This window comes from Perca fluviatilis, chromosome 14, assembly GCF_010015445.1.
Source record: "Perca fluviatilis chromosome 14, GENO_Pfluv_1.0, whole genome shotgun sequence".
Taxonomy (NCBI): Eukaryota; Metazoa; Chordata; class Actinopteri; order Perciformes; family Percidae; genus Perca; species Perca fluviatilis.
This window is the reverse complement of record NC_053125.1, coordinates 20312294-20328407: the sequence shown is the minus strand read 5'-3', so window position 1 is coordinate 20328407 and position 16114 is coordinate 20312294. Positions and strand designations below refer to the sequence as shown.

General features: G+C 40.0%; 1 protein-coding gene across 3 annotated transcripts in view; it reads right to left on the bottom strand.

Annotated features, from left to right (window-relative positions):
* Positions 1 to 13383: 13383 nt before the first annotated feature.
* Positions 13384 to 16114, bottom strand: part of arhgef40 (Rho guanine nucleotide exchange factor (GEF) 40) — a 42574-nt gene continuing 39843 nt past the window's right edge. For all 3 annotated transcript variants that reach the window (XM_039823220.1, XM_039823221.1, XM_039823223.1), the window contains 2 exons: positions 13770 to 13813; positions 13384 to 13525 (listed from right to left, as the gene is read on the bottom strand). In XM_039823220.1, coding sequence (XP_039679154.1) covers positions 13787 to 13813 — 27 coding nt within the window. In that variant the 3' untranslated portion in view covers positions 13384 to 13525; positions 13770 to 13786. The remainder of the gene's footprint in view (positions 13526 to 13769; positions 13814 to 16114) is intronic.

Sequence of the window (16114 nt, the reverse complement as noted above, 5' to 3'; positions counted from 1 at the left end):
AGCATGAATGTAAGTTTAGTAACACTGATCGTTTGAAATGAGTCAATGACCAAAAGAATTAAATCAAGTATCTTTACACTCTTTGGAGCGAGAGCAGAGACGTGTGTAAGGCAGGGTTGTAAAATAGGAATGTGTAAGGCTCACTCTTACAACAGGCCAAGTAAGTGATTGTAATGAGCGTGAATGGGCCTAAGCCCAAAGGTCAATGCATTTCTACCCACACTCCCCACCCACACACACACACACACACACTCACACTCCACACACACTCCACACACACACACCCACCCACACACACAAACAGCTACAGTTCATGTTGTGAGTACTGTTGTTCTATGTCTGTGCATGCTTAGCTCTAGTCCATATGTCTGGCTGTCTGCGTCCTCCAGCTGCTCGTACTCATCTGGCTGTACCTTTTCGTTCCTGGCCAGTGTTCCTCCTTTTTTTCCCAACATACCCCTTTTTTTCCCCCTCTTTTTTCCCTGCCCACAGCAACACTCTACCAGAAGTGCGTTTTTCAATTCAAATAAGCGAAGACCAGTGAGAAGTAGTAAAAAAAAAAACATTTTCAACAGATCACACAAAACCACAAATGGCATTTGAACACATAACATTCATTGTGACTACTTTCTTTGAATTTTGGTGATTTATTCAACTTTAGTCACCTTATTTTTTGTTTTACGGTCAAAGGAATGACCCGCATAGAAAAAAAAAGTATAATATTCATCCTTACACACACTCCTACAACTTTCCTGTGCTTGTATTGCCATTATACACATGAAACCTCCTTTACACAAACACCATAGTTGTATTGTCAGTACATGTTGTCATGTTGCAGCTGCATGTGAGCCACTAATGTTATCACACATATGCATATGAATTTTTAATTTGTGAATACATTTGTATCATTTAAAATGCTCAACCACATTGACTTAAAAGATTGTTTGTGTGTTAATGTGAAGAAGATGCAAACAAAAATTAAAACCAAAAGTATGCTTTTGTATTTATACAAATGCAACCCTATAAATATGTTTCTTTGTAAAGCGTAGCGTTAAAAGTAAATAGTTCTAACTTGAAGTTATTGACTTCACGGATGCATTTATGTTTTAGAGGCGTTGCGTTGTAATTCAGAATAAAACAATGTACAGCAAAATGTTTAAGTCTTACAGGCAGATATGGTATGTTCAACATGAATTTGTGAATACAAAACTTATTTTGTATAATTTTAATGTAACTATGCATTTGACAAAAAAATGTGTTTATGTGGTGAAAGATGTAATTTAAAAGATCAGTACTTCCTTAAGTATTTCGACCCTCTCATAAAAGCTGAATTCAAAGAAAACAAAAAGTTGGATCTGTTAAGATTATGAAGGGGGCATACAAAGGCAAGGTTAAGAGGGTATAAGATAAACCGGACGGGTAAAGATTTACACCGTGGGAACTGTTAAGGACCTTGCGGGAAGAGAGGTCCAACTGGTGATCAACAACAGGAGCGGGGTGCATGGGTTTTGAGAAGCTATAAGTAAGCAGATTTCGACTTTAACGTAACTAAACAAGATCTAAAATGTTTAAAGAAGAAATTGAACATGACCAACGAGGAAGAATTCCACGAGTTTAAGCAAGGCGTCAACCAACAGCTAGCGACATACATCCATGCTATAAAGGAGCAAAAGCGAGAAAATCAGCAAGATGGAGACCCAGATGATAACTGACGGATACGTGGATTACTGAAGCTAACACCACTCTCAACAAATGATGAAGGACCAACAGAAGCTGGAGGGACAAATTGAATGACTTGGTCACGAGAGCAGGGCAAAGATGGGTCAGTGTTAGAGTTTGTTAAAAACTATTCTGAACCGAACTGAGTGATGAGGTGGATTTGCAGATACAAGCGCACCCACAAAGCCTAGCGCGATACCTGGGTTTTTGTAAAATTAATTTCCAGCAATACAGTTACTAGGAGATGATTATCCGAGAAGCATGGCGACAGAAAATCACAATGGGATGTGGAGGGTCAGAGAAAGCTTGGTAGGAAACATCTGATGGAAGCGTCTTCACCATGGCAGAGCGTGGGGTTGCACACAGGTGGAGACGAGAACAGTGCCAAGCGAGCTAGAGTGCAGCCTCCAGAAATTTCAGCGCGGGAAACGGGAGGAGCAGTAGTGTTTCAATACAGGCGGTAAATACTTGTCCCATAATATACTCTATGTGTTAGCCAGACCCCCATCAAGATCCTGGGTCTGGGAACTCTCCTCATTAGCAGGGCTCAATCCCATGGAAGCGGGATAGCGGAAGTCTTTCAAATTTCCTCTGCACCAATAGGATGAGCGCTACAATCAGCTAGCAGAACAGCGTAGGTGATAGATTAAACTTTTGCATTGTTATGTGGTTGGCCAAAACTCTGAACCTCATCTTCATTTTTTAAGAATGACTTCAGTGCCTTACACACAAGTTAACAGGTAGCAGCTAATGGGTAGGTGATTTAAAAACTTTTGGCTAAGTTGCTAAACGCATCTTGTTGTCATTTAGTTCCCTGTTCATGTTGCACAGACATTTTAATTGCATTTTTGTCTGTTAAGAGGCACAAAAGGTATCTTATGCCCCCAAAACTGCTGTTTCAGCTAAGTGGAAGCTCTGGGCATTGAGCTACATTGTAGCTCCGTGTTGCTTCCACTGATTTGGCTCGTATTTATTTTTGCTATCATCAGTACTCAATTGTTATAGCGATCAAGATTAGTGTAAAATTGACTTTGAAAAACTGACCCTGGCTGCCGCTAGAGTGCGTCTCTAGATATCTAGGCTACTATATTGTATTTTATGTGCTGACTCCGCGGGGAGCAGTGAGGGAGGTCAGCTCTGTCTACAGGACTTTTAGTCAAAGTATCATTTCCCCTTCACTTAAAACTTTTTATAGTTTTATTTTGTGTTTGTTATAATGCTTGTTCTAAGCACATTATTGTGCTCAGTTATCTTTACTTATGGTTTCCAATGTTTTTAGCCTGTGGGAACAGAATGGTGTGGGATATTTTTCACAGCTGTAATTGCAGTCTAATGAAGTGAAGTTACTGTGCTTAAATGTGATTGGGTTAGGAAACCCAATTTAAAGGTCTAATGTAAAGGCCAAATTAAAAAAAGAAGCATTACATATATTTTTTTTTTTGTTGAGTGCAACTCTTAGTAAAAACTATTTTTTCAAATAACTAATGGATGTAACTGCACTGGAAAGGGTGTCTGTTTATGTGTGGAGTGATTTTAACATAGTATTGAATAGCTACCTGGATACAACTAGTCTAAAGAAAAATAGAATTGGGGTAGCTGATGTCTCTGACCATAGTGCACTATATCTAACAGTTCAACTAGAAGGTAGGATCACGAATGCGGGGGTTAAATATAGGCTTATTAAATAACAAATCAGCTGTATAATAAATTAAATCAGATATAAGAGAAATATTTGAAGATTAATGACACGGAGAGGTGGATCCATCTAGGACTCACTGAAGGCAGTGACTTGCGACAATTGATTGCCTTAACAGCGTCAAATAAAAAGGAGGTGTTTGGAATATAATAACCTTGTATTAGACCTATCTAATGTGGAGCAGCAACATAAAAATAACAGTGATCCACAACTTTTTAGTTACAAATACAACAATTAAAGAATCAGATTAATGATCTATTAGAACAAGATGTTGAGAAGAAGCTTGTTTTTACAACCGGACATATTCGAATCAGGCCGCTAAATTACTTGCTACGTAAACAAAGGAAGCCGGATAGTTTCCATCGTAAGATCACGGGACCGAAAGGCAAATCCAACTAAAATATCATGCTGTAGAAATAGAAGACATTTTTCCTATACTACTACAAAAAACTATATACCAAAACCTCCAGTACTAAAAGTAGAAGCAATGGAACATTTTCTTAACGATCTGGATCTACCTCGTATTGGCAAGAAACAAAATGATTGTATCATTAGCAGATTTTTCACTGGAAGAGATAAATAATGCAATAGCCAACTTAAAATCAAGTAAAACTCCAGATAGTGATGGTGTTTCCAGTGGTATAGAACCTTTAAAGAAGAGCTAGTTCCGTCCTGCTAAAAGCATTTAATGGGATTAAAGGAGAAGGTAAACTCCCTCCATCATGGAAAGAGGCACTTATTACAGTACTCCCAAAGGAGAGGGGAATATTGGAGTAACTATAATTAGAACACTTTATCAACAACAAAGTCAATGGATCATTGTATCCATTTTTCACGATGGAGAGGGGCTCTAGACAAGGTTGTTGTCTCAGTCCCACACTATTTGCGTTTAATATTGAACCCTGGACCTCCTTATCTATACTGATGGAAATCCTAGAGGGAGTTTAGTTATTATGCTTTGGTTATAAAATAAATATTACAAAGACACAACTTTGGTCATTCAACTATACTCACTACAGGAAATAAGATGTAGATATGATGTAAAATGGGATATGGAATCAATAAAGTACTACCAGGGTGCACATAGTTAAAACAAATTATATAGGAGGTAAACTATAATTTAATTAACCAAAATATTAAAAAGATATTGAAGATGGTCTACACACCCATTGGATTTTTAGTAGTAAGATTAGCGTAATTAAGGAACATTTTGCCTAGATTGCTATATCTATTCAGGCCTTGCCAGTAGTGGTCATCAGTTCTTAGCCTGGGATGGAAAGAAGCCTAGAATAAAATATGCAACACTTCAGTCGGCCAAACAATAAAGTAGGAATGGCGCTCCCCAATCTTAAAGCAGCTCAGTTCCGCCCCCTATTTCTTTGGTGTAATGACAACTATTTTGCTAGATGGAAGGAAATCGAGACGTACGTTGAAGGTTATCCAATACAGTCAGTGTTAGGAGAAAAAGAAGTTCTGGTTTAACTTTGCGAGGCAGCTAAAACTAAGGAAAGACCAGCGAGTGCTTAGATGGATAGCCTTTGACACCCTGTTTAAGCCAGGAGTTATTCAAGGATTGGTCAGTAAAAGGTATTAAGGCAGTGTGTACGATAATAGACAACAATGAATGACAGACTTTCCAAACATTAAAAGAAAAATGTTCCCTTCACAATCGGGATTTATTTAGGTATATACAATTTAGAGATTACTACAACAAAGAGTGAAAATGGAGAACTCACAAGAATGTAATCCAGTTATAAGATAAATGATAAATGCTTATAGACCAAATAGTAACTGCGTTAAAATCATTTCTATATTGTATGAAAGAATTATCGAATGTAGGAGCAACTCAACATTATATTTGAAATCAACGTGATAAAAGGAACTAATAATGGAAAATCCATCAGATGTATGGTACAATATGTGTTAAACCCAACATACTTCATAAGTTCACAACAATTGAGTGTGTTTAACTGGAAGAATTTGAGTCGTTTCTTTACACCCTAAGATTAGCAGTAAAACATCATCACACACACGTTTTTGGAGTTCTGAAAATAAAGGTCATTTTGGGAGGATGTACATTTAGTTTGAGTAATGTACTTGGCTATAAGATTCCTTTCTTATGTACTGTCTTGTAATTGGGCCATATTTCACTTGTAACAGTACAGAGGGACAGAAACTGAGTATAAACCCGATTGTCCTAAACAGCAACAATAGTTTGAGGTCATACATGAAATAAGGAAATGGAAAGGTTGAACTAGGTCTGAGAAAAGGTGCCAAAAGATTGCAGAAGTGGACATTTTACTTAAATAAAGCATAAGGACATTGCAGCTTGGACTCATTAGTGGATAAAGCAGTGACTTGAAATGTATACATTTTATTTCTATTTTGTGTATCACCGTCTTTCCTCTTGTTTCTCCCCTTTTTTACGATTTATTTTATTTTTATGTTATGTTTATGGTGTTGTTTTTCCATATATCACTCCCAAGATGTGAAGTGACTGTTCAGTTGTTACAATGTACTGAAAATTCAATCAAAACTTCACCAGATGCATTTATGTTTTACGCGATAGTCGTCGTAATTTCCCTATCTGGAATTAACACATCGCCAAAATGTAAGTCTCACAGACAAGATATGGTATGATCAACATGAATATGAATTCATGAATACAAAAATGATTTTGTATAATTTTAATATAACTAACATTCGCTTAAAAGATTGGATGTGTTTAATGTGGTGAAAGATGTCGCTTTAAAAAGAGTAGTAGTAGTAGTAGTAGTAGTTTAGCTAATTATAATAAATATACAAACATTAAACATTTTTAAACCTTATGTGATCAGTGTTAAAAACAAATGTAAGATGAGATTCAACGTTGCCCCAAAATTTCTTTCTTTGTAAAACGTCAACGTTAAAAGTAAGTAGTACTACTTTTGCATTTTACTCTGGTCTTATGCTATCTGCATTTCAACCTGAGCTCAGAGCTTCGTACTATGGATTTTACTTATTATTTACAAACATTACCAGTGTTAAAAAAACAAAGTGCTTGTGACATTTTTGTATTAATACAGCTTTTAAAATGATATTGTATTCTCCTTGACGTACACAATATGTATAAAAATGTAAGATGAGATTCAACTTTGCACCCTGTCCTGTTTTTTTTTTTTTTTTTTTTGTAAAAACACCAACGTTAAAAGTAAGTAGTACTATCTTGAAATTATTAATAATAAGTATAAGTAAGTAACCCTGGTCTCATGTTATCTGCATTTCAACCTGAGTGCTAGATTATTTTAATTGTCTTTTTTTCTATCTACAACATCTATCAATGTTGGAAGATCTCTCTTGGAGTAGACTAGTTTCTACCTTTAACAGAGCAAGGGCCTCTAGCTTGCAGTTGTCAGCTAAGGTCAAACTCTGCTCTGCACCGCTTACACACACACACACACTCTCACACACACACACACACACACACACACACACACACACACACACACACACACACACACACACACACACACACACACACACACACACACTCATTTATATGTTTTATAAGGACCAACTTTATAACCATCACTTGTGGGGGCCACCCTTTCTAAAGGTGCTAGACGTATGAAAAAAATCAAGTATACTCAGCATAGCTTTGTTAGCTTATACCTTCAAACATCTGAATTGATAAAGTAATGACTTCCCCATCCTATATGGGGACTTGTAAAAAACTGAGTTAACATGGTTGGTTGGACCTCATTTGCATGTTATTTACATAATTCACACAAATTCCATCATGATTAGTGGGGACTTTGCAACAAATAAATTAAATAAAGGTTTAATTTTACAGATTTAATCCATGTAGAATGAAAATATGCATAAACAGTACTTTAATAACAAAATTTGTAAATTCATCTTAGCTTAGTCGTTTATAGATAGCGTATACGTGGAGCATGAAGCTTGAAAAACCATCACACATCTTAACATAGCAAAACATATGATTTATTGATATACAGTTGAAACCAGATATTTACATACACTTCAGAAAACTTATCAGTAAACTTTTATTTCTTTACTGTCATACATGAAATCCGAGTAAACTTTTTCTGTTTTAGATCTCCATTTGAGTTAATTGGTGGCACGCCTGTGGATGCATATAAAGGCACACCTCAAACACAGAGCCTCTTTCTTTGACATCATGGGAAAATTAAGAGAAATCAATCAAGACATCAGGAAAATGATTGTGGACATCTACAAGTGTGGCTCATCCTTGGGTACAATTTCCAGATGCCTGAAGGTCCCACGTTCATCTGTTCAGACAATAATACGCAAGTATAAAAAACATGGGAATGTACAACCATCATACCGCTCAGGAAGGAGACGGATTCTGAATCCCAGAGAGGAAGGTTTTTTGGTGTGAAATGTTCGAATCAATCCCAGGACAACAGCAAAAGACCTTGTGAAGATGCTAGCTGAAACTGGTAAGACATTGTCCACAGTAAAACAAGTCCTGTACCACCATGAGCTAAAAGGTTACTCTGGGAGAAGAAAGCCATTACTTCAAAACCACCATAAAAGCCAGACATGTGGACAAAAATCTTAATTTCTGGAGACATGTCCTGTGGTCTGATGACACAAAGATTGAACTGTTGCGCCATAATGATAAACGGTATATTTGGAAGAAAAGGGCTGAAGCTTTGAAGCCCCAGAACACCATCCCAACTGTGAAGTATGGGGGTGGTAGTATAATGTTATGGGGCTGCTTTGCTGCAGAAGGGCCTGGTGCACTTCACAAAATAGATGGCCTCATGAGAAAAGAAAATGTTGTGGATATATTGAAGCAACATCTGAAGACATCGGCCAGGAAGTTAAAGCTTGGGCACAAATGGGTCTTCCAAATGGACAATGACCCCAAGCATACCTCCAAATTAGTTACAAAGTGGACAACAAAGTCAAGGTATTGGAGTGGCCATCACAAAGCCCTGATCTCAATCCCATAGAACATTTGTGGGCGGCACTGAAAAGGTGTGTGCGAACAAGAAGGCCTCCAAACCCCCCCGACGTTACACCAGTTCTGTCAAGAGGAGTGGGCCAAAATTCCAGCAAACTATTGTGGAAGGATACCCAAAACGTTTGGCCCAAGTGAAACAGGCAATCCTACCAAATACTAAGAAAGTGTTCCGGCGTTGGAGGTGTCGATGATGAAAAGGGGTTTAGGAGAGCCGGTTGCCGTCAGTGGTGCAAATAAATACGGGGTGTTAAGCGGCGTTCCGGGGGACGGATGACACCACTCCAGATCCTCTGGGAAGAAAAAAAACATCACACATTACAATCACAGTCGCAAAAAAAAAAAAAAGCATTTTAACTATTTTGGCAAATAATTAGCACATAAAAATTAGACCCACCGTTTTGCTAGTCTTTGTGTCTCACGATTTTAGGTCTATAGAGGCTCCGTGGCAGGGGCAGAGACTGTTGGTCAGCATCCCCAAATATCAATCTTTTTCTCATGTTTTCATACGAACTCCTTATTTTGTCTCTTCTGATGACATAGTCAATGGTATCAAACTGTTTCTTCAAAATCTCCCAGTCACACCATTGTATAAAGAAGACGTTTTTAAACCATTTGTTGTATTCCTCGTTAGAAACAGGGTATGGTTTTAACTTCCATTCTTCAGGACCACGGCTGCAACTAACTTCTCCCTTTCGCTGCATGCATACAGGAAAATAAAATCCTCTGTAGGTCTAGTGAAACGGTCTGCTTCCACACGATAGACACTGGCTCCAATGCTACTGTCCCATTGACAAACATACACTAGCTCAGGTAAGCCAGGATTTTCAAGGTCTGGGCAGACAACCTCACGAAAAAGGCTCCAGTCTTTCACAGAGATTGTACAGACTGTTTTGGCTTTGCCAGATAGTTCGACAGCAACACTAGTGTAAACAGCTAATGTCACGTATCCTGCACTGTATCGAATTGAATATCTGTATCCATTGACACCGACATATTCTAGATCAGATGTACACGATTCAGTCATGCTTGTAGGAAAGATCTCTGGACGGAATCGCTTCTTTCTGGGAGCCTGGTTCAAACCGCATGTTGTTCCAGTATTAGCATCGCCGTCGTCTGATGCCTCTTTTCGAGGGGCCTGTCACAGCCAAATAGTGTTCCAGTCTCTCCACCTCCCCATGACTCTTTTCGGGGGTTAGTGTACAGAGCAAATGTAGTGGGTCCTACTCTAGCTGTCTCACATTCTTCAACATCAGATGATGCTGATTGTTGTCCAAATGTGTGGATAGACATGGCTGAAAAACGATTCCTCTTGTTTTCACCAAAAGAATTAAAAAAGAAAATCCACAGCTGGTTTTGTTGAAGGGTGAGAAAAAACGAGCTAGTTAAAAAGTGAGCAGCCAGCATGAAACCAAGACTTTTAAATCCTACAAGCCACGCCCTGCATGACGATTTAACACCCACAACAATAGCCCTCACATTTACAAGCTAATCATTGGTCTATCAGGCGTTTTTAACACCTTTACAAATGTAAATACATCATCACGTCAGGAGAGGTAACCCACCCACGCGAGTATGGCCGCAGCGTCATCACAACTGCGGAGATGCGCTCCCAGATTCGACGCTAGAGGCACAGCTGCGTGATGCGCACGCGTCTTTGATTTCTCACTGGTTCGCTTATTTGAATTGAAAACGCTATTACTGGTATAGAGTGTTGGAGCATGGGAAAAAGGGGTGTGTTGGGAAAAGGGGAGTGAACACCGGGCCAGAACGAAGCAGGCCACGAGGTTCAGACACCGAGCCTAGCTATGTGCATCTCCAACCTTTGGGCTAAGTCATTTCTCCCAACCTTACACAGCGATGCATGTACGGTTTCCACGTATATGAACGTGTCATGATTTACATGCTCTGTGGATGCTTTTACAAGGTCACTGACACTCGTGACACATTCAGACTTGCTGCTTGGGAGATGCAGGGTCCATATGAATCTTGTCATGGTGTCAGCGTCGAGGTCCCCGAGTGTATGGCACACATTCTCCCTGACATCAGCTGCATTTCCTTGGATAGCGTTGCGATATTCAGCAAATTTGACGTTTGACTGATTTGACGTTTGGCCACCGTCACGGGTGCCGCTAGGGATCCTTTCCACCAGGTCATTACGGTGTATGCGCTTCAGCAGGATGATCAAGACGCGCGGCTTTATCGTTTTGTAGCGCCGGAGCGATTGCATCTGCTATCTGGGTTCTATGAGTCAGGGACGATCCATAACGGCTCGAGCAATGGGCCTTCGACCAAACACTTGTATGTCGCGCAGGAAATACTTGAGTCCCACAAAATCCTCAGTGCCGAGATCGTCCAAGATGGCAAGTATCTCTCCGGACACCTCGGGTGCTGCGGACGAGCCACAGAAGACGTTGTGGTTGTCGTTGTCCTCCCAGGTTTCCATAAACGTCTTACAAAACCACCGTTGCCCTTCTTCCTTGCATGGTCGATCAAGGCCTTGCCCCTGTCCCGAGTGCCTCTCATAGCCTGGATGTACTCCAACTCTTCACCTGATATCATCTCGTGGTGCAACAGAACATCGGCCACGTAGTTCACTCTGGCCATGTTACTGGCCCCTATGTAGCTGAGTCTTTTTCGGGTTAAAGACTTTCCATGGTAAGATACTCTGTGTGAGGCCACATTCAAAATCGTTAGACGGTGGATACTTGTTTGGACATGTGTTGTCTTTCGTGAGTAAAACGGGAATCTCTCTCTCTCTCTCTCTCTCTCTCTCCACATTCTGCTCCAAATAGTGTAAAGATACTTGATTTAATTCTTACTCAGTCCCTCATTTCAAACGCATCTGTGGCATGTTCTGTCGCTGTCTGCTTCAGTCTTTATACTATTGTTAGGGGGTGTGGTTAGGAAAATTCTGAACGCGAGCTGGTTTGGAAACTTCTGGAAAAAGGTGTGGTATGGAAGGCGTTCTGCGGTGGTAAAAAAAAAAACACTGTTGTTTTCTTTGAATTCAGTTTTATGAGGTCTAAATACTTTAAGGAAGTACTGATCTTTTTAAATTGACATCTTTCACCACATTAAACACTTTTTTTTGTCAAATGTGCTACTTACATTAAAATTATACAAAATAAGTTTTGTATTCACAAATTCATGTTGAACATACCATATCTTGCCTGTAAGACTTACATTTTGGCGACATTGTTTTAATTCTGAATTACAACGCAACGTCTCTAAAACATAAATGCATCCGGTGAACTCATATAACTTCAAGTTAGAACTATTTACTTTTAACGCTGGCGTTTTACAAAGAAACATATTTGGTTCAGGTTGCATTTTGTATAAATACAAAAGCATACTTTTTGTTTTTTAATTTTTGTTTGCATCTTTCACCACATTAAACACAAACAATCTTTTAAGTCAATGTGGTTACATTTAAATGATACAAATGTATTCACAAATTAAAATTCATATGCATATTTGTGCGAACATTAGTGGCTCACATGCTCGGCAACATGACAACATGTACTGACAACATGAACTGTGTCTGTTTGTGTGCGTTGTTTCATGTGTATAATGGCACACAAGCACAGGAAAGTTGTAGGAGTGTGTGTATGGATGAATATTATACTTTTTTTTTCTATGGCGGTCATTTTTGACCGTAAACAAAAAATAAGTGTGACTAAGTTGAATAAATCACTCAAAATTCAAAGAAAGTAGTCACAATGAATGTTATGTGTTCAAATGCCATTTGTGGTTTTGTGTGATCTGTTGAAAATGTTTTTTTTTTTTTTTACTACTTCTTACTGGTTCGCTTATTTGAATTGAAAACGCAATTTCTGGTAGAGTGTTGCTGTGGGCATGGGGAAAGAGCGTGGGAAAAGGGGTATGTTGGGAAAAGGGGTGAACACCGGGCCAGAACGAAGAAGGCACAGCCAGATGAGTAAGGAGCAGCGGAGGACCAAGGACAGCCAGACATATGGACTAGAGCTAAGCATGCACAGACACACGATCAACATGTACTGACAACATGAACTGTGGCTGTTTGTGTGTGTGTGTGTGTGGCTGTGCGAGTGTGTGTGAGTGTGAGTGTGTGTTGTGTGTGTGTGTGTGCGTTAGTGTGGGTAGAAATGCATTGACCGTTGGGTGTAGGCCCATTCCACGCTATTACTATCACATACTTGCGCTGTTGTAAGAGGAGCCTTAACATTCCTATTTTACAACCCTGCCTTACAAACGTTCTGCTCTCTGCTCCAAAGATTTTTAAGATACTTGATTTAATTCTTGGTCGTTGGCTCATTTCAAACGCATCAGTGTTACTCAAACTTACATTCATGCTGTGTGGAGAGAAAAACCTATCTTTCTCTGTTTCAAACGGGGAAGAAACCCTTTTTATGCTCAAAATTTAACGCTACACCCCTCTTCTCTCACTGGATCATTTCAAACACATCCGGATATTTCATCTCTAACGCTCATTGGATCATTTAAATGAAACATTTTTCTACTTCCTGTGACGCCCTCATTGCAGCACTTAACACACGTCATTTCCGGGACCGCGCCTTCCTAGAAGCTTCCAGAACAGACCAGTCACACACACCTGGAAGGCATCAATCACTTTCTGACGGGTCGTGACCTCTTGACCCCCAGGTCAAAAGGTCATCCATCAAAATCCCACATACCAAAGTGACAGAAACCTCCTCCTTATATCTCTAGTGGTTCAGACCAAGTGGTTTGGCCTAGTGGGGAGCCGCGGGGCAGACAATGGCCGCACTGTGTGGCTGAAGTGCCTTTGGTGTCAATGACTTTGCCAGCAACTGAGACTGGCAGATCCAAAATGGCGGAGCGCAGAGAGCCCTGCTGGTGCTTGTCATGGTTTAAACAGGGCAGTTTTGATCCTTTTTTGGAGGCAGCTTTTCTTGAGTGGGCAGTGCAGCTCTGCTCCGGCTAATCAGCTGGCATTTTATTTGTTTTAAGTAGGTGAAGGGGGAAGGTTAGCAAGCATGTAAGAGAAGTTCAGATAGAGTCTGAGGGTCTCTCTTTTGTCTTCTTGCTCCTCGAAGTCCAGTTTGGCTTGCCCAGAGGTGGAATAGAGATGTTTAAATCTTCAGTCCAGGGTCCAGTTTCTGATTGGAAAAAGTTACATGAAGAGACACAAAGAAATTAAACATTACATTTCTATATTATTTTTTTTGCATGGATCGTAAGCATTCTTCAGGATATGTTTTTCTGTTTTCTTTAAGTAGAAAAAGATTCGACAAAACGTGTATAATCAGAAAGTAACCGATGCTGTGACATTGTGACATGAGCAGGATCATAAAGAGAGCAACAACAGAGAGAGGAAGAAAAGATGTAAGAAATGTAACTTACTGTTATTGAGATGACGGTTACACGGCTGTAGAGGGAGACTGACTCTGAGGAGGAATAAAGACAAACAGAAACAGTCACATTTTTGTATTCTGCACTAAAGTGTGTGTGTGTGTGTGTGTGTGTGTGTGTGTGCGCGTGCCATAGCGTGCACGTACGTGGGCGCAAGCGGCAATCCTCCCTCTGTTGTTGAATATGTGCGTATCACTGTCTGTGTGTTTGCCCTATCTGTTTGGGCTGCGTGTGTCCGTCTGTCTGTCAATCTGTTCCCAGCGCAGTCTGTTTGCCAATCTGTCATATTCTGTTTGCAAGATAAGGAGATTGAGAGAATGTGTGTGTGTGTGTGTGTGTGTGTGTGTGTGTGTGTGTGTGTGTGTGTGTGTGTGTGTGTGTGTGTGTGTGTGTGTGTGTGTGTGTGTGTGTGTGTGTGTGCGCGTGTGCGCGCGTGCGTAGAGCAAATTCGTTTAAACTCTACCATGGAGATGGCAGACAGGTACTGCTGTTTCCTTACAGCTAAGAGGATGCACACTCCTGTCTACGCTTTACTAACATATAGAAAGGCTTTTGCCATTTGAAGGCCACCTTTTCTATCACCTCACTAAAACTGTAGCAGTTGCACAATGACTCCACTAATCTCAGACGTAGGTTACATTCAAATGCAATGCCACAGCAGCTGAGGGACATTTAAGTTTTCCATTTTGCACAAATAAACATATTTATTTATTTTATAAACCATGAGAAAAGAGGAAAGATTGATAGTGCGGGTAAAAATTGTAAAATCCCAAATGGGCTTTTGAATGCACTCATCCATCTAAAGAAGAACCATGCATGAAGATCAGGCAAATTACTGATTAGAAAATGACACATTTCAACGATTTCTAATTGCAACGCCTCCATTTCAAATCACGCCATCCATATTTTCTCTCCCCTAGATCCTTGTCCATTCCTCCTTACTGTCCACTATCGAACATTAACGGTTAACATTCTTGAAAGAATACCTGCAGAGGCGGACGATCTACTAACCGTTTTTGCATTTTCATAACTTGATTAGACAGCAGTGGTAGAGAAATGAAAGGAAATGAGAGAGAGAGAAAGAGAGAGAGAGAGAGGGAAAACAGAGAGATTTAAACCGGGGATGTTGTGGATCATGGTCAGTGTTTTAACCCCTAACCCACAGGGACGCACCCTGCTAAGCATTTTTGGGGTTTGGTTCTGTCATAAAACAACCTACACACAACACACTTTTTCACATATTCACCAAGCACACAGATCCAAACCAACGTAAAAGATCAACATGCAGAAACACAAAGTGAAGTGTGACACAGAGGAAAATAAAATCACTAAGTAGTGGTCCTTCCTTGACAACCCTGCTACATTACTGACTGAAAGTTGAGTAAAGTTGAAAGTCAAAGTTAATCTTTGTGCTTTGTTTTTCCCACTTGCTATCCGTGTCATCAGCGCACTCTTTCTAATTTTGCTCACTTCTAGACGGGTTGGGAACGGCTGTCATTTACCGCTCCTGAGCTGTTGTTTCGCGTTCTGAGCTTGAGATGACCATTCATGGTTTTGTATCGCACCGGCTTGATTACTGCAACTCCGTTTTCACCTGTCTCAGCAAGTCGTCCCAGGACCGTCTACAACTGGTCCAGAGCTCTGCTGCAAGGCTGTTGACCAGGGTCCAGCAGGATGTCGCACATCACTCCTGTTTTATACTCGTTACATTGGCTTCCGATCAAGTTCAGGATGCAATTTAAAGTTCTTGTTCTGACTTCTAAAGCTTTGCATCGTCAGGCACCTGTTTATATCTCGGACCTGCTCCATCCGTACACTACTAACCGGTGCCTCAGGTCTTCGAACCAGGGACTACTGCTGGTCCCACGCACTCGCTTACAAACTCAAGGTGACCGTTCCCTTTGAAGCGGTGACTCCAAACCTGTGGAACGCCCTTCCTATTACCTTACGTTCTGCAGTCTCGGTTGAAGCTTTTAAAAAGCAGCTGAAGACGCACTTGTTTAAATTCGCTTTTGACTCTTGTTTGTAACTGGGTTTTAGGTTTTAATTTTTTAAATGATTTTCATTCATTTTTTCTCTGTTGGATCTTACTGTATTTTTACAAATGTTTATCATGTGAAGCACTTTGTGACTTTGTCTGTAAAAGGTGCTATATCAAATAAACGTATTATTATTATTATTATTATTATTATTATTATTATTATTATTATTATTATTATTATTATTATTATTCTGTCGTGGCTGCTGTTGATACAAAGGCCTACAGCCCTTCATAAGCCCCGCTCCACCCCAGCATCCACCTGTAGGCTCTGATTCTACATTCCCCTACAATGGAC